Source organism: Patagioenas fasciata, chromosome 15 (assembly GCF_037038585.1).
Source record: "Patagioenas fasciata isolate bPatFas1 chromosome 15, bPatFas1.hap1, whole genome shotgun sequence".
Taxonomy (NCBI): domain Eukaryota; kingdom Metazoa; phylum Chordata; class Aves; order Columbiformes; family Columbidae; genus Patagioenas; species Patagioenas fasciata.
In genome coordinates, this window is record NC_092534.1 from 13,435,697 (window position 1) to 13,458,064 (window position 22,368).

The 22,368-nt window shown below is 55.2% G+C and overlaps 1 protein-coding gene across 7 annotated transcripts in view; it reads right to left on the minus strand.

Moving 5' to 3' along the window:
• Nucleotides 1–22,368, minus strand: part of MPRIP (myosin phosphatase Rho interacting protein) — a 74,804-nt gene that overhangs the window by 38,843 nt on the left and 13,593 nt on the right. For all 7 annotated transcript variants that reach the window (XM_065850392.2, XM_065850396.2, XM_071815319.1 and 4 more), the window contains exons 4-5: nucleotides 4,866–5,017; nucleotides 2,956–3,040 (exon numbers count right to left, since the gene is read on the minus strand). In XM_065850392.2, coding sequence (XP_065706464.2) covers nucleotides 2,956–3,040; nucleotides 4,866–5,017 — 237 coding nt within the window. The remainder of the gene's footprint in view (nucleotides 1–2,955; nucleotides 3,041–4,865; nucleotides 5,018–22,368) is intronic.

Here is a 22,368-nt window from a genome sequence, read left to right on the forward strand (position 1 = left end):
TCCCTCCAAAATCTCCGGACTGTGGGAAGTTTCCCGGCTGCTTGTTCCCTTTCCACGGAGCAGAGGGGGATCCAGGGTCGCCTTAGCCATGGGCTGGGGACAAGGGCTGCTGAGAGTGTCCCCTCCCACATCAGCAGAGCCCCCAGTGGGGTTTAGCCCTGCACCTCCAAACCAGCACTCACAGGCTGTGCCAGTGCGATCTCGCAGGGAACGGGTCCCAGCTCCATGCACAGATACAAGCAGCACCAAATGACCTCCAATTTTTAAAGAATCCCCCTTGGAAATTTCACCCTAAAGGAATGCAGCGTTGGAGGTAAACGACCCCGAGTTCACAGGCATCCTGCTCAAGAGGATGCTGCTTGAGCAAGGGGGTTGGACCAGACAGTCTCCAAGGTCCTCTCCAACCTCAACCACTCTCCCATTCATTGATCCAAGAGTCCAAAGCTAATCACCAGCTCAGCTCTATATCTTTAGACATCCCTTACACACACCCCCATATAATTATTTGTGGATATGTATTTAATTAGACAGAGATACGAGGGCCAAAAAGCAAGCAGAGAAATTAACTCTTCACTGCTCAGCAATATAAACGGCTCCCAAAAGGAGCACACACCAAATATCAGCAAAAACGGCCTCCAGTTGCATTAAGTGTGTCTGGACATGCTCCGCTTACCCAAGCTTGTGCAAACCTGCCCTGCAACAGAGGGCAGTGCCTCAAATTTCAGCTTTTAGCCCCAAATCCTGCCTCAATTTCCCAGGGAGAGTAGGCAGGCGAAGGCAGCCAGAGAAACCTGTCCTTTTTCCAGTAAGACCATGACCTGCTTGCAAAGCAAAGGTGAAAACACCTCTAGGATTGCACCTAAAAACTCCTGTCCAAAAATCTGCAGCTGGAGTGTTATTTCCAGCTTCACCTGCATTTCTCCCACCCTGGTGATTTTGCAAGAGGAAGATGCAAAATGATGGGGAGAGCTGAAAATGGCCCTGATGCCCCAGGAGCATCTGGCTGCAGCCACGCTCTGCTGTAGCACTCACAAGGAAAAACTACATGGGGATGAGAAAAAGCAGAAATAGCCATGGTTTTGATTTATCTTTTTTAAATAACAAAGGTGTCTGTCCCTCCCTGAGCAGCTCTCAGACACGATCTGCAGCCAGATTAGCGTGTGGCCGTCTTCAGAAATAAATTAGGCTTTCTCCACTGACACGCTGCGAGCGAGCTGAACAGCAGCCAACTTCAGAAGAAGCCATTTCACAGAGGGGATTTGGTGCTGATTTTCTCCCCAGTATCCTCTCTCCTTCCCCAGACTGGCTGCCTGCACCGTTATAATTTGGAAGACACTGGAAAGATGCTTTTTGCATTTTCCTCCTGCCTTTGCATGTTGCTCATGAGCACCCAGCACCGCGGCATCCATGCAGTGGTAGGTCCCACACGGAGGTTGGTTTTGTAGAAGTGAATTTAAGTCTTTTTTTGGAGCTACGAGGATGGGAGTGATGGGATGGAGGGGGTGGAAGGAGGGTAGTGAGTGGGATGGGGCTTGAGGCAGAGCTAAAGCTCACACAGGAGGGTCCACCCCAATCCAAGAAGGGGATAAGTGCCACCAGGGTCCATGGTCAGCCCGTCCCCAAGCACCTGAGGAGCCCGCCTGCCCATGGGGAGCCAGCATCCTTCCCGCAGCCGCTTCCCTTATTTGGTGCTCAGGAGCTCAGACCCTGTATGGTTTCCAAGAAGTTGCCATGGCGATGAAATGTAACCCAGAATGACGTTTTTCTGGCTCTGCGCCCCTTTCTCCTCCTCTCTGCCTCGTCCTTCTCCTGAACCCAGCACGGGTTTAGTGTTGCGCCAGGGATGGGGTGACATCCCTGTCCTGCTGGGGCGTTCTGAATGCAGCAGCCCCCTTCCTGGGGCACGAGGACAAGCAACTTGTAACATGCCAGCTCTTGGCCATGGAAGGTGAAGGTATCTTCCCCAAGCCCAAGGGCTGTGATGACTCCAGCCTTGGCAGGGGGTGGCTCAAACTTTCAGCTTAAGTGTAAAAAAAGGACCACCTTCCCCCCATTCTTTTTTCCCCCCCATTGCCCAGAACCTCTTTATCCAGTGGAGTGGTGCAAACTCAATTCAAACAAACACCATACACAACCCACCCATGGCCCAGTTTGCCCCAGGACCCATTTGGGGACTTCATTTAAGGGGACCTGAAAAACTGGGGCTCAGGGGAGCCCCAATTCTGTTTGCAGTCCCCCGGTGCCGCAGATGGCTGGGCCCGAGGAGCCCTCCCAGCCGGTCCCCCGCGGCACTGGGATGCAGGCCCAGAGGTCAGGCAGCCGCTGTTCTCAGCCCCGGCGAGGGACGAGGGTGGCCTCGGGGTCACGTACCCCATCTGTGGGATTCTCCCCCACTCTGGCCACGTGGGAGCCCAGCAGGAACAAATGAGTCACGGCCAGCCCCGCTTTTTACCATTTATAGTCAAAGTGAGCACGAAGCCACCGCCGAGTCCCTGGAGAGCCCAGCTCCAGCCCCCGGAGCTCCCAGCACGGCCCTGGCCTTTAATATTTTCCTTTCATTCCCATTATCTCCAGGGTCATCTCAAAGGGGGGTAACCAGAGCCCGATGGAATTTCATCCTGTTTCTGCCGAAATGGCCCGTGAATGGTCAGCACCTCTTCCCGGTCTGGGGACAGCGTGTGTGGGGCTGATGCCACAAAATAGCACACGGGGGAGAGTGGGCAAAATGCTGCCCCAAAGCAGCCAGAAAAACGGCAGCAGCAGTGTGTCACCCTGGGAAGCAACGACCAGGAATTAATTCACGCTGTCCTGCTGCCCTGGCTTGTCCCCAGCCTGGGGGTGCGGATGGTTTTGGGGGGATCTTCCCTAGGAGCAGAGCAACGCTGTGGCGCTGAGAGGGAGGCAAGGGACCAGGTGACAGCATGTTTGCACCCCCTTGGGTGGAACTGGGGTTACCTGGGGAGTTGGGGGCTCTACCTTCCTCTTCTTCTTCTGATTCTGCTTGTTTGTCCTCGGATAGACTATCAGCATCTCCAGCCATCTGCGGGCAAAGAGAGAACAAAAGGTGAGGTCTGTCCCGAAGGGCAGCGCACAGGGACCGCAGCGATGCTCACACTGCACCGTGGGGTTTAACACAGCTTCCTGTGGGCCGTGGACCCCAAAACTGTTCCCCCCACCCAGATGACTCTGACCAGCTCAACCCGCCTCTGGGATCCCATCTGCCCTACAGATGAACACCCACACCTCATCCCCAACTCCAGCCTTCTGGGGGATGTAACGTGGCCATGAGCACAACTCCAAACTGGAGCTGGGCAGGCCGAGGAGCTCAGCCTCTCCAACCCGCACAGGGTCAGTGCAGCAAATAGGAACCAGAAATCATCCCAACCAGCTCCTGGGGGAAAAATGAGGCAGGAGAGGAGGGGGGGATGGATGAGCCCAGGGTGTTTTGGCTCAGACTCCACTCAGTGCAAGAGTGAGGCCATGGCCAAGGCTGACACGGGACAGGGATTCAAGGATCCTGAAAGGGAGCCGAGAGGGACAGGACCTTCCCCCATCAGTGATGCCAACACCCGCACACAAAGCGCTTTTGTCCAAGAGAGAGCAGCATGAACTTGGCATTGACAAGTCCATCCCCTGCACAAGCCGCTTGTCTGGGGGACCCTCCTGTGTCCTCCTACCACAGTGCAATGACCTGCTCCTGCATCTCTGCAAACTCCACAGGGACCCGTGGAGCTGGGAAACATTCCTGCTTCAGATGTCCCTGCTTCCCCCTCCTGTCCCCCCACTTCACACGCTGCTGCTGTAAAACGTTTTGAGATGACCACATCAAGTGGGTTTTTGGTTAAGCAATAAATGCCAGAAGCATGCAACCAACATAAAACAAATTCTCCCCCAGCCGGGGAAATCTTCCTGTCGTGCTGCAACTGCAAATAAAACCCGCCTGGCTCAGACCCAGAGTGGGACTGTTTCAGGATGATTAATGCTTGCAGTCAGGAGCAAACGTGCTGCTTCAAAATCCAGCACCGGGCCAATGAACAATAAATCAGCCCCACCTTGCTTTGCAATGCCTCTCCCTCCCGCACGGCCACCAGGACCGGCAGCAAAAGGCTGAATTGGAGCATGGGGAGAGGGAGAGGAGAGCAGGGTAGGGGGTTGGCCGTGTTTTGGGGTTTAGCCATCGCTCCTGCCTTGGCTGGAGGAGAAGAGCCAGCTCCCCTGAGCCAAGATACCCCCGTATACCCGGCTCTGCAGTCGATGCAACCTCATCACTGCAAACAGGGCTGGAGGGATGGCCACGCTACCAGGGGACAAGTCTGTTGTATTTACCAAAATGGGGGGGTGTCACAACCAAAGAAAATGCTTGGAAGTAGAAATCACCTCAGCAGAAAGCAATGACTGCTGCTGCCAGGGCTGGGGCAAGGAGGAGATGTTGTGGTGGGAAAGCGCGAGCGCTTCAGCCCTTCAACTTTCTACTCCAGTTCCAAATGCCAATAAACTTTAGGAGGGAGGCACTGAGCTCCAGACAACCCACGTGGGAAACACTCGCAGCTGAGCAGCTGCACCGTCGCAGTCCACTGCTGAGAGCCGGCAGCTCGGCTCCTCTTAGAATCATAGAATCATTTTGGTTGGAAGGGACCCTTACAATCATTGAATCCAACCATAACCTAAATCCAGCACTAAACCATGTCCCTAAGAGCCTCATCTCTGCATTTTTTAAACCCCTCCAGGGATGGTGACTCCAACATTTCCCTGGGCAGCCTGTTCCAATGCTTCACAACCCTTTCCATGAGGAAATGTTTCCTAACATCCTTCCTCCCAGCTAAGGGCAGAGCCCCACAGGCGCTCGGCCCCGGACCTGCACTCACCCGCTGATGATCTCCTTGTTCTCGGCCCGGATGAAGTGCTCCCTCTCCGGCGTCAAGATGCACAAGGAGAATTTCTGCCCCGTCCGGCTCTCGCCGTCCACCACATCCGTGCACTGGTTCATGTTGATGGTGCCCTGCGGGAGGGTTGTCGGCTGCGAGGGGAAGGAGGAATAAGTGTTGAAAGAGAGAAGAGCAGACAAGTGCAGAGTTGAGCCCTAAAACCTCTCCTGGTGGACACCAGGATCTCGTGCACCAAGACTCTCTGGCCACGAGCAGCTGCAAACCATCTAGGGTGTTGGGGTGGCACCTGGGGACAGCGGGTGGCAAAGCAGCAAAGCCCCAGTGTCCTCAGCGCAGGATGGCTCAGGCACTACAGACAGACAGACAGAATTTTCCCAGTCAAGTTAACAAAACACAGAGTTTGAAGGGAAGGGACCTTTTGTCTGATGGGCTTTGCAAACACAGTGTCACCTCCCAGCCCCCTTGCTCCAAGCAGACACAGCAGAGTGGGACAGGCCCCCCCAGCCCGAGAGGACACAGAGGGACCCAGAGAGGTGTCAGCACTGACGAGAACTGACGGGTCCATCTGGAGCGGCGCCGGCTCATCCGATTACAGCATGGCCACCCACTCCCGGTGCACGGCACCCACAACCCTCCCGCCCCGAGCAGCCAGGCTGGGTGTCCCCCATTCCCAGCCCATCTGTGCCCCCCCAGGCTCGGTGACACCCGGGTCTCCCCTGCATCCCAGCACGAACCTGCACTGGGAGCATAAATGATGGGGCAGAGGGACCCTCCGAGCCGCCCAAAGCAGCCCATGGCCACCTGCTCACCCTGCCATGGACTCCATGAGCCCTCCAGATGGCCGGGCCAACAGGGAGATGGATTTTTGACAGCTGCTGTTAAGGTTTTTACCATGGAAACCAGCTCCTCTGCCAGTAAAACCCCTCCAAAAGCAGCCGGTGCCATGCAAAGAAGGGGCGACTGGGGAGAGTTTGATGTCCCCAGCTTACGGCCCCAGGAAATTCAGATCAGCCTCCCAAAGTCCTTGGTTTACCCAGCTGCAGGTTCTGAGAAATAACCTCCTTCCCCAGCAAAAGAGCTTTCCCTGCAGCTGTGTCCCTGTGACAGCCCAGGGGTGGCATGGAGCCATCACAGGTGCTGCAGCATCGCTGCCCAGCACAGGTACACCAACAGGACCGCTTGTACAGGAGGGACACCAAAACCTCTTCTTTCCCTTTATGGAAACCAGTACCAGCATCCACAGACCCCCACGGGATGGCGGGTGGGAGGGAAAGCGAAGCCGAGCCCAGAGTCCGGCACAGCCGCCCACCCTGCACCGCCGCAGGGACTCAGCTCCTAAGAGGATTTTTTTGTCTTAGACAACAAAAATAAAACCCCGCTTTCCGGGAGCTATAAAAACCCAACGGAAAAAACTTTCCCCTGCTCCAAGTGGAGTCTTAGAAACGTTTTTGTCTCTCTGGCCTTCGGCACAGCCAAGGTCTGGGTCCGGCCCCTTCCCCACCCAGAGCATTTTTGCACCAGGGAACACAACCGGGAGGCTCAGGCTCAGCTCCAGCTGCTGGCCCTGCCTTTGCCATTTCCCATGCTGCTATCAATGGGATGCAGCACCCAGCTACCCCACGACTGGATCTGGTGCTTGGCTGTGTCTGTTAACTGCGGAAGGGGTGGAAGCCCAGCAGAGGACACCATCGCAGGAACCATCACAGCAGCACATCTCCTCGCACCACCGGCCCGGTGAGCGGAGCAGCTCCCGGCTGCAAGGACGGCAGCGCCATCTGAGCAGCTACAGCTCCCCACGCTGCCAGCATCAGCAGAGGAACCGGAGCCAAGAAACAATCGCGATCCTGTTTCCTCTAGTATGACAGATCCATATTTACATACACACGTGCTCGTGGCAGCCCCCATCATCCAACACAAAGCCTATAGTACGCTCCTCTTCTCCTCCTCCTCTCCCTGCCTGGGTGCTTTCCACATCCACAACCCCTCTGGAAGGAGCTCGGACAAGATGCAGTGACCTTCGGATGGATGCTCGCAGGCAGAGCCCAGTAACTGCAGCATCCCCTGCCTTGGACAGTGGAAAGGAGGGAAATTAAAAATGGAGACCTCTTACAAGTCCAAAGGAAGAAATCCCAAGGGGGACACTTTGCGGAGACCCCGGTGCTGCGGCAGGAGGATGCACAGTGCTGGATTCTCTCAGGCACAGGGGCTGATGCTGTAAGTCAACAGGATTCATCTGCAAGAGTCCCTCCTCTCCATATGGTTTTACAGGGCTGACGTAGAAATATAGGAATATTTAGATCTAAAAATATCTGATTTTTCTCCAACTACCTTCCCCATCATTTCTAACCCCTATGCATTGTAGGATCTCGATGCAAAATACAATGGAACTTCGCTCAGCAACTGTACAGATGTTTCCTGAGCAGGTAACCCCACGGTCACGCTCCCGAGAAGCAGCTCTGCCACAGCCTCGGCGGGACACGGCCAGAGCCCACGCCATTCTTCGGGGCTATTACACAACGTGGGTTGACGAAATCTGGAACACAACCTTTAAAGAAAGGCGAAGGGGCAGAGGGAGGAGGAAACCAAACAAAAGGGACATTTTACTTTCTGCCAAGAACCAGGAGGGGAAGAAATAAAGGAAAAACACAACCATTTGTCTATCCTGCATGGCGAGCTGGTTGCCTTGGCACCGGGGCCCGGCTGTCCCGGCGGGGAGATGGTGGCTTTGCTGTCCTGCTCAGCCACGATGCTGCACGGGAAGGGCTCAGGCACAGGCTGGCTCTGCCCTGGCTCCCAGCGCCGTCCCAAAGCAGCCAGGAGCCTGGGGAAGAGACATCCACGCTGCCTCCATAAATGCTTCTTGACAAATGTTGATTCTCCAAGCTAAAATATTCATGAGGGCGGCAGGCGCCGAGCACGCGGCTCATTCGCAGTACTCCCGAGTACCCTGCAAAGGCAGCTGCCGCATTTGCTAAAAGCTTCACCCATCCCCGGTGCCCAGGCTCGGCTGATCGTGGTGCTCGGTGTGAGAAGCGAGCAGGATCTCAGCCGGGCTGCGGCGTGGGAGGGAGCAAGACTCCGCTGCCCCATCGCCACAACATCACAGTGACATGGAGACAATCGTGCCCTGGGTGACAGCAGAAATACAGCTTGGACCCACAGCTCCCGGCACCAGCGTGGCACAGGGAGCCCTCACCAGCGCTGCCTCCACCATTCCCACCCGATGCCATCAGCAAGAAAGCACCAACTCCTCGAAAAATCACAGGGAGCCGCCTTTTCAGACATGCAAGGCTATGCATGGTCTCCCTAAATCCCATTTGGGGATGCACCGAGGTGCTCAGATGCCGGGTGAACGGGGCTGGCACAGCAGAAGGGTTTTAATGAGCATTTTAGGCTTCCTGCCACCAGGCACAAGGCTATTGATACAGCCACACTGCAACTGGAGCTCTGCGGTGGGCAGATTTCATTACACTTATAGATCATCTGACAAGCTGAGTATCCTGGATTTATTAAATTAGACAAAGGCTCTTGAAAACGACCTCTGCGGGCTCTGCAAAAGGATGGAGTGGAGCAGTTGCCCATCAAAGGGGAGCAGAAGGCTGTGTTCCTCCACCCCACACCTCCCTGCAAGCAGGAGCGCTCCCCCATTCCCACAGCACCTCTCTGCTCCCCCTGCACCAGCCCGGCAGGGATGCAGGTCTCTTTTCTCGGCCACCTTTCCCACCTGTAGCATTGCCCTACCAGCAGCTACGGCTCAGTGAAGGCACCAAGAAACCTCCAGCTTGCTCAGACTGTGCACCAGGCAAGAGAAAAGCAGATGTTTACCAAGCGTGAGGGAATGCAACAGGAGATATGAAGCAACATGCATCCTACTGTCCCTTGGCACACGCAGGTCAAGCCCCTGAGCGAGAAAGAGGGGAACACACCCCGAAATCTCCCTTGCTGCCCAAACTTTCCAGGGGACAGAAGCCCATCACCTCCTTTAACAGATGGAGGCACAAGCGGTGCTCTGCAGACGTGGCCTTGGCTCTGCACCCACAGCAAACCTGGCTTGTGGTGCCACCACCAACCACCCTGCACCAGCAATAGAGGGGACAGGACACCTGCCCCGGTGCGCAGAAACACCGTCCTGCTTAGATAAACACCACTGCTCTTCCCCCTGGTCCCATCACACATTTCCCCACTGCTGGCTCTTGCTTGTTCATCACAGGCACCAAAAACCAAGTCCTGAAATTTGTTTTGCCAGAGGAGCTCCCCATGGCCCTGGGTCACCCACCCCACGGAACCGGCCCCACGCATGCCTGTCCCCACACGCCGGGCCCCCGCAGAGCCCTCCCGAGCCTCTACCAGGAGATAAAACAACATCAGCTCCACTTTCGCCAGGGGAAGGAATTTTCTTCCCCAGGAGCAGTTGGGGAGGGGGCGAAGTGCAGGGGCTGGGCAGGAGAGTTCAGCCAGGGGCCGCTTTTAGGCAGAGTCGGTGTTTATGTCCACAGACAAGCGAGTCTAAACATTGAGAGAGGCCGTGAGCTGCCTGCAAGCACCCTGGGGCTCCTCTCCCACCCAGGGCCACCCCAGCCAGGAACGGGCAGCACCCATCTTGGGGGTGCCCAGGCAGCAAATTTGGGGCCACACGTCCCATTCGCAGCCCCGTCCCCACGGGCACCCATCCGGGGAGCGCACACTGGAGCGCAGCGAACCCGGCCGGGGCTGCGCGGGAGGCTGGAACTGGCTCGTCTTGGCCTTATATGGCGATTTTTGCGTTGCTCTTGCAGCTCCCAGCTGCTCCCCAGCCCAAAGAGGGGTCGGGAGCTGGCAGCCAGCGCCTCGCCTGCCGCCTTCCTGTTAACCTCTTTCCTGCTGAATGGTCTCCAAGGGGTCCGTGCATGATGGGGATGGCCGGATTCTGTCCTGGCACATCCATCCACATCGAGCAGGGAGGGTCTGCAAACCCGGTGGTGGTCACCAAGTGGGTACAACCTCCCTGCGGGTCCTCAGCAGTGTCCCCAGATCCAGGGAGCCCTTCATGGCAGCGTGCATCCTTGCACATGCACACCCCATGTCCAGTGCTGGAGGAGAAAAAGGAAGGATGCAGAGAACATCGGCACCACGATGGGAACAAGGTCCCATTCCAGCTCTTTGGGGACCAAAGAGAAAGCCCAGCTTTGCACAGGCACTTGCCAGCCATGCTATGCTGAAAGCAGCACCTTGCAGCCCTGCAAACCCAAGAGTTGTGCTTCCCTCTTGCTCTCTGGGATGTAAATGCATTTAAAAATGCAAAACATCCTCCTCCTCCCCTCCTAGGAGGGGGGTGGGAGGAATATACGATAACGGATCCAACCCCATCTGCTCACAGCTGCCAGTGCGGCATCTTCCCCGCTCCCTGGTGCACAGGCACAACGGTTACCCGGCCAAAGGGGAAGCAAAAATCTGCAGCGTTCAAGCGAGTTGTCATGGTAATCAGCCCGATGGCAAAAGGCAGGTGAGACCACGCGCCGGCACGGCACACAGGGCAAGCACCGGAGCTCGGCGCAGGGACCACGGCGGGCGAGTTGCCTGGAGAGCGAAACACAGTCATTTGGGGGTGGGAAGGAAAGGCGGGCTTCATTTGCATCTTAGTATTTTAATTTTAAATTGCACTGCTCCAAATCGGCCTCATCAACTTCTCCGCCCCCTCGGTGTAGGAGACAAGTCCCCGGTGGTCCCTGTGCTGCCAGGCACACGTGAGAGGGTGCTCACCAGCACCACCGTGCACGCCGGCTCACGTGTCCCTCCCCAGGAGCAAAGGGCTTCACCAAAACATCAGAAACCATGTCCCTAGAGCACAATTTGTAAGGTCACACAGAGATGGTCACAGACATGGTGATGCTGATTTTGGAGACGGCTCAGGAGGTGGAAAGCTTGGATTGACACAGGGCAGTCTCCACCCATGTTGGTCAGACACCCAAGCCCTGGTCAACTGCAGCTGGACCTGGATTTCTGCTTCATGGGGATGCTCGAGCATCCGTCTGGGCATCAGGTGAGTTGGAGAACCAAGGCCAAACTGGGACAGGCTCTGCCCAACGGCCCAGGCTGGCTCCACAAACCAGTCACACCAGGGCTCAGACTATGACTCTCCAGAGAACTTTTGCTTTCAAGCCTTGAGTTGGGTAGAAAGCCTGGCGAGAGGGGCAATACCTTTGCTCAGGATCCTTACGGCAGCTCTGAAAAGGTCTGAAATGCATTTAAGTGAAAAGGTCTTCGCACCTTGGGAAAAACCTTAGGAAATGAAGCCAGGGCAAAGCTCCCTCACTGCTCGGTTTTGGAGCCAGTCTTCTTGCAAACTGGGAAAATAACTGCAGCTGATGTGGTTTCAATGTTATTTACAGCACCAAGTGCTGCTGGAATGACTCCCAAGGCCTTATGCTCAGCACTGCTCCGATTTGGGGCAAATCCCACCATGGCCAAGGGCCACCCAAGGTGCCACCACCCTTGGCAGCACAGAGATATGCTGCACACGCATGGAAACTGGGCAGGGGCTGAGACATGAGGCCACCCCACTGCATGTGACACCCAAAATCGGACCGTGTGGAGAGACCCAGGAAGATCTAGAAATCTGAGAGAAGAGAAGGGGCTGTGGAGGGAGCTGTTGCTTCTGCCTTCTCTGAGCCACCAAGGACGGGCACAGCCAAGAGCCATCCAAGGAAAGCAACAAATTAAACCCAAGTCCCGTACATCCCTAAGTGAATCCATCTCCACTCCAACCTGGACGGGAAGGAAGGACCAGCCTCTGGGTCTCCAGCCATCCCACAGCTTCTCCTGCAAACCCACCTGAGGAGAAGAATCAGAGCAAACACAGAGCAAGAGACTGAGCCATGAGCACCGGCACAGCCGTGCAAAGCCATCTCAGACAGCCGTCGTCTAGAGCTCTGGATAATTTAAGGCCAAGCATTATGCCAGCTCAGGAAGCACAGCAAACTGCACCCAGAACACGGTGAAAAATCACAAGTGCTTCCCACAATAAAAGAGTAAATAATATGGCAAGACATCTCCTCGTGTGTCAGTAAAGAAAAGAAAAAACATTCAGTTCCATATGAACTAGAAGTTTTCATTTTTTTCCACTAAAACACAAAAATAAAAGAAGGAAAGCACCACCTTGCAATGGACGAAGTCAGCAGATGGTGCCAGTACAGCACCTTGCACCAGCGCTCAACAACTGCAAAAAAAGGTGAGGACAGCTGTGGGGATCAGCAGCACCAGATCCGCCGGATGCTCGGACAACTCCCATGGGTGCAGATGCTTCAGTGGAAGTTCTTGAATCCGGTCAAATTAGCCTGGAAATCTCATTACTCCCCAGCGTTGCTCCTACGAGCTTTGCAGAGCTTCCTGCCGGGCTGGGAATACCACGCAGCCGTGGTCCCAGGGCGCTCGGGGGGCTGCAGCTGGAGAAGTGAGGGCCAACCCAACCCAACCTCTTGTGCTTTGGTTGGCCAACCAAGCAGCAGCAGCCGCATCCTACGCCCCACACCTCACCCCTATAGAAAATCCCCATACCTGCTCTGTGTTGCTTCCAGACAAGCATGGACTCTGCAGACCTTCTCAAAAGCCAAGGTAGTGGCCGGAGAGTCTTTTCCAACCTTTGACTGTTGGCCATCCCACAGAATGGCACAAAATGGGAGGGTTTTTGGTCAAGAATGGGGCAGTTCCAAGGAGAAAAGCTCCCAACAGGCACATATAAGGAGACCACCCGGCAACAACACGAGCTTGGCAAGGTGCGGCAGAGACACCGGCGCAGACAGCAAAGAGCAGTCCTGGCTGGGCAGGCACTAATGGGTTCAAAGGCAAGTGGCACCCAGGCGAGAAAAGTGCTTCGAGCACCTGCCATGGCCGGGGACAGAGGCTGGGAATGACACGCCAGGCTGCTGGAGCCATCGCCATGTCCTGGAGGAGCAGCATCTTCCGCCTAAACCTGCTGCTCCCACCTCGATCCTGCACTTGCCGAGAAGTTCAGGGACAGGAGCAGGTTCACGGCCGGGAGCTGCTCCTGGGAGCGCTCCCCGCAACCTCTCCTTTGGGAACATCCATTGGACAATCTGGTGCATCCAAAGGGGATGAGCCCAAGGAGGTTTCTCTAACCCCCACGCCTGGGACAACAGAATTCACCCCCCAGCAGCAGCCTGTGCATGGCACTAACTGCCCATGTAAGCCAAACATCCCCTTCCTCCACACATCTGCTCCGTCCATAATCCTCGCTGTCCCTCCCCTAACGGGAAAGCAGCCAGAAAAGTGAACCAAAACCCTAATTATATCCCCAGCGCCCTGGTGAGCTGCTGTGACTTTATCGGTGTGGTTGCAGCAGGGCTGAGGAAACGAGGAGGGAAGGGCCAAGGCTGGGTGTGCTCCAAAAACCCACCCTTTCTCCTCGGCCGCAGCATCAGAACGGGTGCAAATCCCGTGCAATCTCAGGGTGCTGCCAGGACATGTCTAAAACCAACCTGTGCTGCTGTTCCACCTCCTCTCCCCAGGGACCCTTGTCACCCACAGCAAAGGAAACATTGCAAGAATCGCTTTATGGGGACGGAGAGCAGTGACAACCGCGGGCTGCAGCAGAGGAGCAGCCCAGAGTCTTATTGTTTGGCCATAAAATCATGGAGAAGCCACAACTACAGCACTTGGAGCCACAGGGCATGCAAGAGCGGGGACCCCTGAGATCGCAACGCACAGTGAGGGGTTCAATGGATACACAGCATGGTCCTGGGGTGCAATAGCAGAAAAATACGGGGGAAAAAACCCTCCTGGGTAGGTAGGAGCCTTCCTCAGCTCCTGGAGCACCCCAAGCCCCACATGCAGCACCTCTGCCCCAGGGACCTGCTCTCCCTTAACAGCAGAGGAGGTGACGGACGAGCCGCGCTGCCCGCGGCGGGTGGAAGCCACATTAATATACACAGAGAAATTAAACCCGCTCCTGGATCCCGCGAGAAGGAGGTGAAGGGTAACGTTAAGCTGTTGTGCACGTGATTTACCTATGGTAATTTTAACTTCCAGCAAGACCGAGTGGCTGTTTCATCTTGTTGCCTCCTTGCTGTCAGACAGCGACCGCAGGGAAGCGTCTTTTCCACAGCTTTGAAGGGACAAAACAAAAAGTTCTTACAAAATACCTATTAGCAAAAGCACATTCACATGCTGTTACCTGATCTGGTATGAAGGACAAGCAGTATTTTGCTGTTTTGGTTTTCTTTTCTACCTTACATATCTTGCAGCCCATGATAATTCACCGAACAAGACCAATAACAAAACCAGTCTGAGAATTCTCATTTTTCACCAGAAATGCCTCAAAACAGCACAGACAAAAGGTGGAAGGCTTCAGTGAAACCCATGCATTCAGCAACCCTGAGAAAAGCTGTTTACAAAACCTCAGTGAAGACCTCGGCTTGTCTCCATGCAAGTTTTAACCTGACAATGTCCCTTTCACAGACTTTAAACCTGATGAATAATGCATACCCGGGATAAACCAGAAATATAATATTCACTAATGCTTACCGTAACAGAGAAACAAGGGCTGCAAATAAGTAATTTATTAACCTCGAACCGTGTTGCTGCTTGAACAGAGTACACACCTCGGCTTTCGGCCCCAAAAACACCGGCACAAAGTTTGCTCTTGAGCATAGTGAGGGTTGGCTGAGACCCCCCGCTCCCATCACAAACATGCCTTGGCCTGGACTCTGCAAGATGGCAATGGGGGGGAAAATCCCCCCCCAGAGAGAAAGGTCTGGAGCTGCCACCCTCCTTCCTTCATCATCATCCTCCTCCTCGGGGGCTGCAGCTGCCCCATCTCTGCCAGGACGGGGGTGGGAAGCCCACGACCCCGCGCTTGTCCACGGCTCCAGCCGCTTTCTCAAGCATTCCAAAATCTGGCCAGAGCCTCTTTTTTACAGCACACCCCCCCGCCGCAGCTGGACGCTGGCCTAATTGCGTATTTATTTATTTCTGCATTTTCCCAGCTCCGCGCACACACTGGCGGGGGTGGGGGGAAGCCGAGGCCGGCTCCCCAGGTGGACCCAAAAAAACCAGGGGGGTGCAGCTCCCCTCGTTCCCCCAAGGCCAGGAGGAAGCCGGGAAGTGTGGGGCTGGGAGCAGGAAGGGGGGGATGCCGGCAGCATCACCCACCCCCTTTGCTTTGTGCGCACGCTTGGGGAAATTAAAAATAGCTGCATCCATAGAGTGGCTGCAAGCACCACAAAGAGCGTGTTGAGCAGAGGCAGCTGCAAGCTATTTGCTGCCCCTGGTAATCAGCATCTCAGCTTGCAGAACCCCCCCCCGGCCCCTTCCTCCCCTGCCAGAAGCAGCCGCTGCCTTTCTCCAACCCACATATGTCATGTCAACAATCAGCGAATACAGGATCTCCGCCGGGTAAAAAGGGGGGAACACGCTTTGATTTGGTGAGCTGCTTTGTTGCCTTGTTCAATTCACGTCCTCGGCCACCTCTCCGAGCTGTCACTGAGGGTTTTGCAGAGCCAAATCCTACCAGGCGAGGCCAAGATACCCCGGTGCCACCCAGCAGCGATGGGAACAGGGATGTGCCAGTCGCCGGGATGACATTTCTTCCAGGGATTCCTTTACGCAACAGGAAACCGGGTGCTACTGCCCAGCATTAGCCAACCCATAGCCCACTGGTGGTCCCCACCAACCTCAGCCCATGGCCCACAAAAGGGCTGGAAAGAATTAAAACCAATCTCATCCCCAACACCACATGGTGCATCTGGCAGGTACAGGGCTGTGCCACAGGGAGCTCGTTTCACACGCCCTCTCTGGCACCAAAAAATAGCAGAGAAAGAAACAACACTGTGGTTTTGTTGGTTCTTTTGGTTGGTTGTTCACGTCTCTGCAGACGGGCACAGACACCCGGGGACCGGGGGATGCTGTGGAGCTGGGACCAGACACCCACCACTGCAGCCCCCTCCTCAGCTGCAGAGCTCCCACTGCATCGTTTCAAATGGAAAAAGAAAAAAATAATACAAGAAAACAACTGGAGCAACTGCCCATAGTAAATACATGTGCTCCCATCTGTCACTCACCGCTGCAGCACTCGGGCCATCGCGGTTTCTTATTTTGTTAGACATTTACAGTGTGATGGGATGCAGAGGAAAAGCGGGTCTGATGCCAACATCTGAAGACGGGGCCCCAAGGTCTCACATGAGGGTAACTGCGCTCAGCAATGAGCTGTGTCATTTCACGACCAGCTCTGACATCTTCACATCTTCAATGCCTTCGGGGTGGGGGGGTTGATTTCTGCATGAATATTTTGCAGTGGATCATGATTTTCTTTCATCGAGAGCCTACAGCCAGGCTACAGACCACGGGTATTGGGCCCAGGTTTCCAGAAGCCATGAAAGAAAAAACTCCAGTTGCTACAAGTGCCTGTATCCCTCTGCCTCCCATAAACTGGATAAATGCAATTTAAAATCCAGCTCATTTCCCTCACTGCTCTTGCACACATCTTCTACACAAAGATCTTCACTAGGTCTCATGATGGAGGAAGAGCCACTTGAACCTGTTCTCATTGCTCGGTGTAAGAGCGATTCCAGCTTTGCAGCTCGCCCTGCAGAACACAATAGGGGCTGTGTTGTTTCCAGGAAGGAAGCACCTGGGCCAGGTCATCAAAGCTGCTCGTTCATTAGGAGGTCTCTGGCTGCATGGAGCTCTCCCAACTCTGCTTTTATCCTCTCGTCTTCTGTTAACTCCCAAACCTCCCACTATGGAGTGTTTCGTGGAATCTCTCTCCCAGCTGGCAGCAAATGCCCTTCTCAGCCAACTTGGACATGGACATCTGTCCCTTCCATCCACGGTAGAGAAGACACGAACAGGAACAGCCAGGTCAACCCACCTAAGCTCACAGTAAACCCAGGTACTTTAGTCCCAGGTACTTTTGGGGCCACAGTGATGGTCCCTGGCCATGGACCCAGGTGCTGGGGCCATCCCTGGAGAAGCCCTTCCCTGTCCTCTCAGCACTACAAACCACCATTTTACTACCCCAAACACCACACTAAACCAAACTGAAAGAGGGAAAATAGAAGAAGGTAGGGAACCATTCATGGGGGTGCTCACAAGGGTCTTGACAGCAGGACCCACAGCAGGGGCCAGATCCTATGAGCAGACAGAAGAGGGAAGACACAAACCCCCCTGAAGCCACCGTTATGGGATCCCCACACCCAGCCCCAGCACACAACTTGACACCAGATCAGCATCAAGCGAGACGCTAACATCAGAAAGACCACAAATGAAGATCTGCATATCCTCCCAACTCCAAGCCTGCCTGGTCCTGGATTCAGCAATATCCTGGGGAACGAGTTCCCAGGGCTCCCTGTAGGTTCATGGATTTATTTCCCTCCCCCAAAAGCAGCACTGAAAATTAAACAACAAAACCAACAAAGATCTCCGAGCTCTGTCGGGAACCACCAACAGTTGTGCTGTCTCTACATCTCCTGTAAAGCAACTACAGGATGCACTTTATCACCTCTCCCTTGCACCCCAACTTCAGGTGTCCCTCTCCTGGAGGAGAAAGGATCACTGCTCCCCAAAATCATTCCCAACATTTCCTTATTTCTACTGCATCATCTTTGAGATACGTGCTAAACATCCCAGGTGAAACCTGCCCATGGCCATCTTTCACCCTGCTCCCCACCAAACCAGGTATTTCCCTGGCTCTGCATCCTACATGATGTTCCATCCACACCAGGACTATGGATCCAGAAGCTCCTGGATGGAGCCATTTTCCCTTCCATCACATAAACCGGTGGGACTGGCAGGGCACTGTCACCAGCATTCACCGAGGTGACATGCCACCTCTCTGGACCATCGCAGCATGTGGCCATGCAAGGGGTCACTTTCCACCTCCGTTGGGGTCAACCCAAAAACCTAAGGACCTGGGAAGAAAGTCCACCCGCTGCAAGACCAAGTCAGACCCGCACCCTGGAAAAACATCTGTGGGGGTCCCTGCCACCCTCCAAGCATTGAACGGCCGCTCTGCTCCAGCCTTTCTGTTTCTGCTCGCTATTTAAATTTGAAATGCGCTTTGATTCAAGCCAAAAGCTTTTTATGCTAAACAGAAACTGAAAGTCTTGAAGATCTGGCAAACAGAGGCACCGGCAAAACTGCATGCATGGGGGGAGATGCCAGGACGAGGGGAACGGGGGTTTGTAAAGCCCAGTGCTCCTGTGGAAGAGGGGGCAGGGAGAGCTTGGAAACACTTAAATGGTGAAATGTGTGGAAAAAGCAAGGACAGAGAGGCCAGGATGTTTAAGGTTCGTTTTTAATCCCTGCCAATGAATTTCTATTCCGTGCCAAGACTGAAGTAAACTGCTTTGATCTGAAAAGGAGGAGAAAAAACACACGCACAGATTCTTGGCTTCATAAAACACTATAGATGACAAAGGAGGGAACTATGATGAAAATTAGGATGGGGCAACTCTGCTGACAGTGACATTTTAAAATGACCCTTTCTTCTGAATAAAGACAATTTTGGAAGGCGGTTTATTAGGAAATAACAATTACAGGTGCCTACGCATCACAGCATCGGCAGGTACACATCGCTCCCTCGCTCTGATCCCCACCAGCAGCCACCAATGCTTACACCCCTCTCCCTTTTTACCCATTTGCCACATGGCCGGGAGCAGGGCCTGGGGGTGTGCAGGTCTCCAGATGTGACCTGCAGGTCTCCAGATGTGACCCGGCAGCCCCCTGAACACTGCCAGACCTCCCACCTCTGAGCTGGGCCCTCTTTTCCTCTTTACACACCCAGTCCAGGGGTCCCGGTGCTCCCCTAACCACTGCCAGATGCCAGGCTGGCCTCGCTCTTCATCCCACCCTGGTCTCATCAGCTCCTGAGCCCCCTCCCAGACATCGCAGGCTGGAACAGGGATGTCCGCTCCATCGTACTGAGGTTAATGCTGTTATGATCCATCCGAATTCCTGATTTAGGAGCAGGACCACCGTGCTGCAAGCCCAGGAAGGGTCTGCGATGCCGCTGTGGAGGATGAAACCACCTAATTCCATACGCATGAGCAAACTCTTGCATGGAGGCTGCTGACTGTTGGTTTAAGCATCCTCTTAGACTCTACTCAGACACTGATCTTAATGTCTGTCCCCAATTGTAGAAAGGAACTTGATTCCAGCAAATGCCAACCTAGTATAAATCCCAGCCCAAGGACAGTGGCAGAGGGGTAAACTGAGGCACAGAGACTAGGCCTGGCCCATGGACATGTAATGATTCATTAACATGTTGAGCTGGAGATCCAGACTCTCTTCTCTGATCTGCTCTAGCCATGGGGCTGGATCTGTCCCCAGGCAGTGCTGAGGCTGTCACCCACCCACAGGTCCAGGAGGGAGGGGACAGCTGAGGCCACCACCCACCCCTCCAGGAGGGAGGGGACAGCTCTCTCCATCCCCACAAACCCCCCTGCACCCACGGCCTCTCCACTGCGTTCCCACGCAGCAGGGCTCTATTTATAGAGACCTCAGCCGCTAATTATAGATCACAGCAATCAAAACAAAAGAAGTCAAATGCTCTGCACTTGCTACTCCCTGGCTCCATCCCCTTACCCTGGCACTACTTTTGTGGCAGCTCCCACACCGCAACCAAAACCACCCGAACCACCGTGGTACCGGGCTGCTCTCCCAGTGCCACAGCAGCACTGGTTTCACTTGGGTGTTTCACCAGGAGGACCGAGACCTCGCACAGCGTGAGGCTGCGGCAGAGGTTGCAGCTTCCAGCACCAGTGTGGGCATCTCCTCCCAGGCTGGGATGCAGCCGCTGGGCTGGCGGCAGCCAGGAGAGGTTTTGCTCACCATCCTGGCACATGTCCCCTCTTGTCCCCTCGAGTGACTGAGCACGATCCCTCCCAGCCCAGGCAGGACTGTTTCCCCACAGGCTGAGAACTTTATCCTCTCTACTTTTAAATACTCTGAAGTACCAAAGGTTTCAACTCTTTGGGTGACTCTAACACCTCCAAAACAAGTTTCTGGATGCATTTGCCTTGGCTTAGGTATTATGGCAGGCTTTAGTCTCGCACTCCATGCAATGGGGAACGGGGGAATATATCTGTTGGGAAAACTAAGGAAGTGCCACAGGACTGGGAAGCACATAGGGGTAAACGTCCTCAGACACTCACAATGCAGCGGCTCATCCCCAAGTCTGTCCCCGGCTCTCTGTCACCCTCTTTCCCACCTTCCCTCAACCCAACATAAGAGCAGTTTCACCATCCTCCAGTTGCTGCGGAGAAACGTCAACCCCTGTACATCATCCAGCCCAGCACGGAGGTTTATCAAACAGCAGCAATGAGCCAGTGCCGAGGGGTAACCACAGAGGTTCAGCATGGGAAGGCAACCCCGAGCGATCACACAACCTCCGCATCCAGCCGCGGCTGGGAGGGAGGAATTTCTGCACGTCTGAGCAGGCTCAGCTTAGCCAGGAATGGCTGCTGGCACGATCCATGCAGAGAGCTTTGCTTGGCATTCCCAGAGGCCAGACAGGCTCTGGGTGCAAGAGGGAGACCCCAGGGAGTGGGTCCGAGGGGCTGGAGCTCCATGGCCTATGCAGAGGAAGGGCAGACGGAAGGATGGACACACAGAAGGTGACTGAGCAGGGGCACAGGCTCGGGGTCAGCTCAGGGACACGCGGGCAGGCCTCAGGAGGGGGCTGGATGCCAGCAGGGCGGCTGGTGCCCGTTGCATCCCACCTTCTGCTAATGGCTTTCCGTGCCCAAAATGCTCCAATCCAACACCAATCCTGGCTCACCCCATGGCAAAAGGCTTCTGCACCCAAGGCTGGCCCATCCCATGGTCTCTGCATATCACAGCACCAATGTCTTTGGGTACTCCCCAAGGTCTCCCCTGCCTTCAGCCAGGCTGGGAGTGAGACGGGGGGGTTTCCTTGGTCAGGCACACAGGACCATCTCTGCCACCATCACCAGCTGGGGCTCCCCTCCCTAGCCCACCTCTCCCTCTCCTCCCACTTTTACTATGAGCAGAAATCGCCAAACCCACAAAATTAATGTCTAACAGGTTCACGGAAAAGCAATTCAATCCCTGCCTGCAGCAGCCTGGGAGGTCCCTGGCCAGCTGCCGCCCAGCTCCCAGCCCACTGCGGAGATTGTCCCCACACCGAGGCCCCCATGGGACCCCCACTTGGCTCCCAGAGGGGCACACTTGGGGCAGATCACCCCTGCATGGGCTGCAAAGTGGATTCTCCATGCAAAAACAGTTGGGCTTTTTTGGCTCAGGGGCTTCTCCTCCAGCCCCAGTCCAGCCAGTGTTGCAGGGGATGCTCTGGTGCTGCGGGCTGGAAGGAGCTGGGGGAGGTTGTGCCCAACTATGGTCAGACAACACCTTTAGCAGAGTCAGTGCAAACAGCAGCGTGGATCCCACACAGTGACGTGCTCTGCAGAAAGGTCAGGAGGGTATTTTTACACCATGTGTCAGACCCTGATGAGGAGGAGGGAGCCATGACCTCCATCTACGGCCACGGAGATACCGGACCCAGTCCTCCTGTCTTCTTCAGCGGCATCCGTCACACCACGAGGGGCCATGGGACAGTGAATCCAATGCCCCCCCGGAATGCAAAACGGAAAAGACAAACAAACAAAACCACTACAAATTGGGTTTTCCCAACATCCTTCCACCTCTCCTCAGATCAGCATATGTCCCCACCCCAGCCAGCCCCACGCTGCTGCCCTGCCACTGTAGGACACGAAACACCAGCCCAGTGTGCAGCCAGGTTGCTGAGACACTAAAAATGTACTGAAAGCCTCCACTGCTCCTACCCGAGCCTTCTAAATTATTTAGGGCACTTGGATCAACCCCAAGAAAAAATACAAACAAACAAAGCATGAAACCCGAGCAATGCTCGCTGTGCTGCTGTGCCCCACGGAGCCCTCGCAGGAGGCAGCGGTGGAGGACTGAGGCACAAAGCCCTCACAGGAGCCTCCTGGTCGCAGAGCAGGTCCCTGTGTGTCCCCACAGGTCCCAGCCCCACGTGTGCACACACACTATCCCACATCCCGGCGCTCCCGGCTTTGCCAGGCTCCCGCTGTGCCGTGCCAGCATGGTCGGTCAGCCTTGGGCATCCTCTGTAACCAGGAGGAGAAATCAGCAGCCCAGATTCCCCTGGGCTCATCAGCCCCGCTTCCCTGCTCGCAGCGGATGGGAGGGTTTCCCTTCCTCTCCCGTCTGTTTTTTCACTCCACAGCGGGTGAGTAGCGGGAAGGCGTTCCAGCTGACCTGCTTTCCACAGGCATCGCCTCCTTCCCGGGCACTGCCAAGGAGATTCACCGTCACCAAACCCCAGCTGGCACCAAGGAACGGGACGGAAAGGATGGGTGATGCCCTTGGGGACCCCCTCAGTGCTTCCTGCCAGCATGGCATCTGTTGGCAACTGATCAACCCCACATCAGGTGGGACACACACACCTCCAAAACACCCGCCATCCTCCACAGACTGTTCACCACCG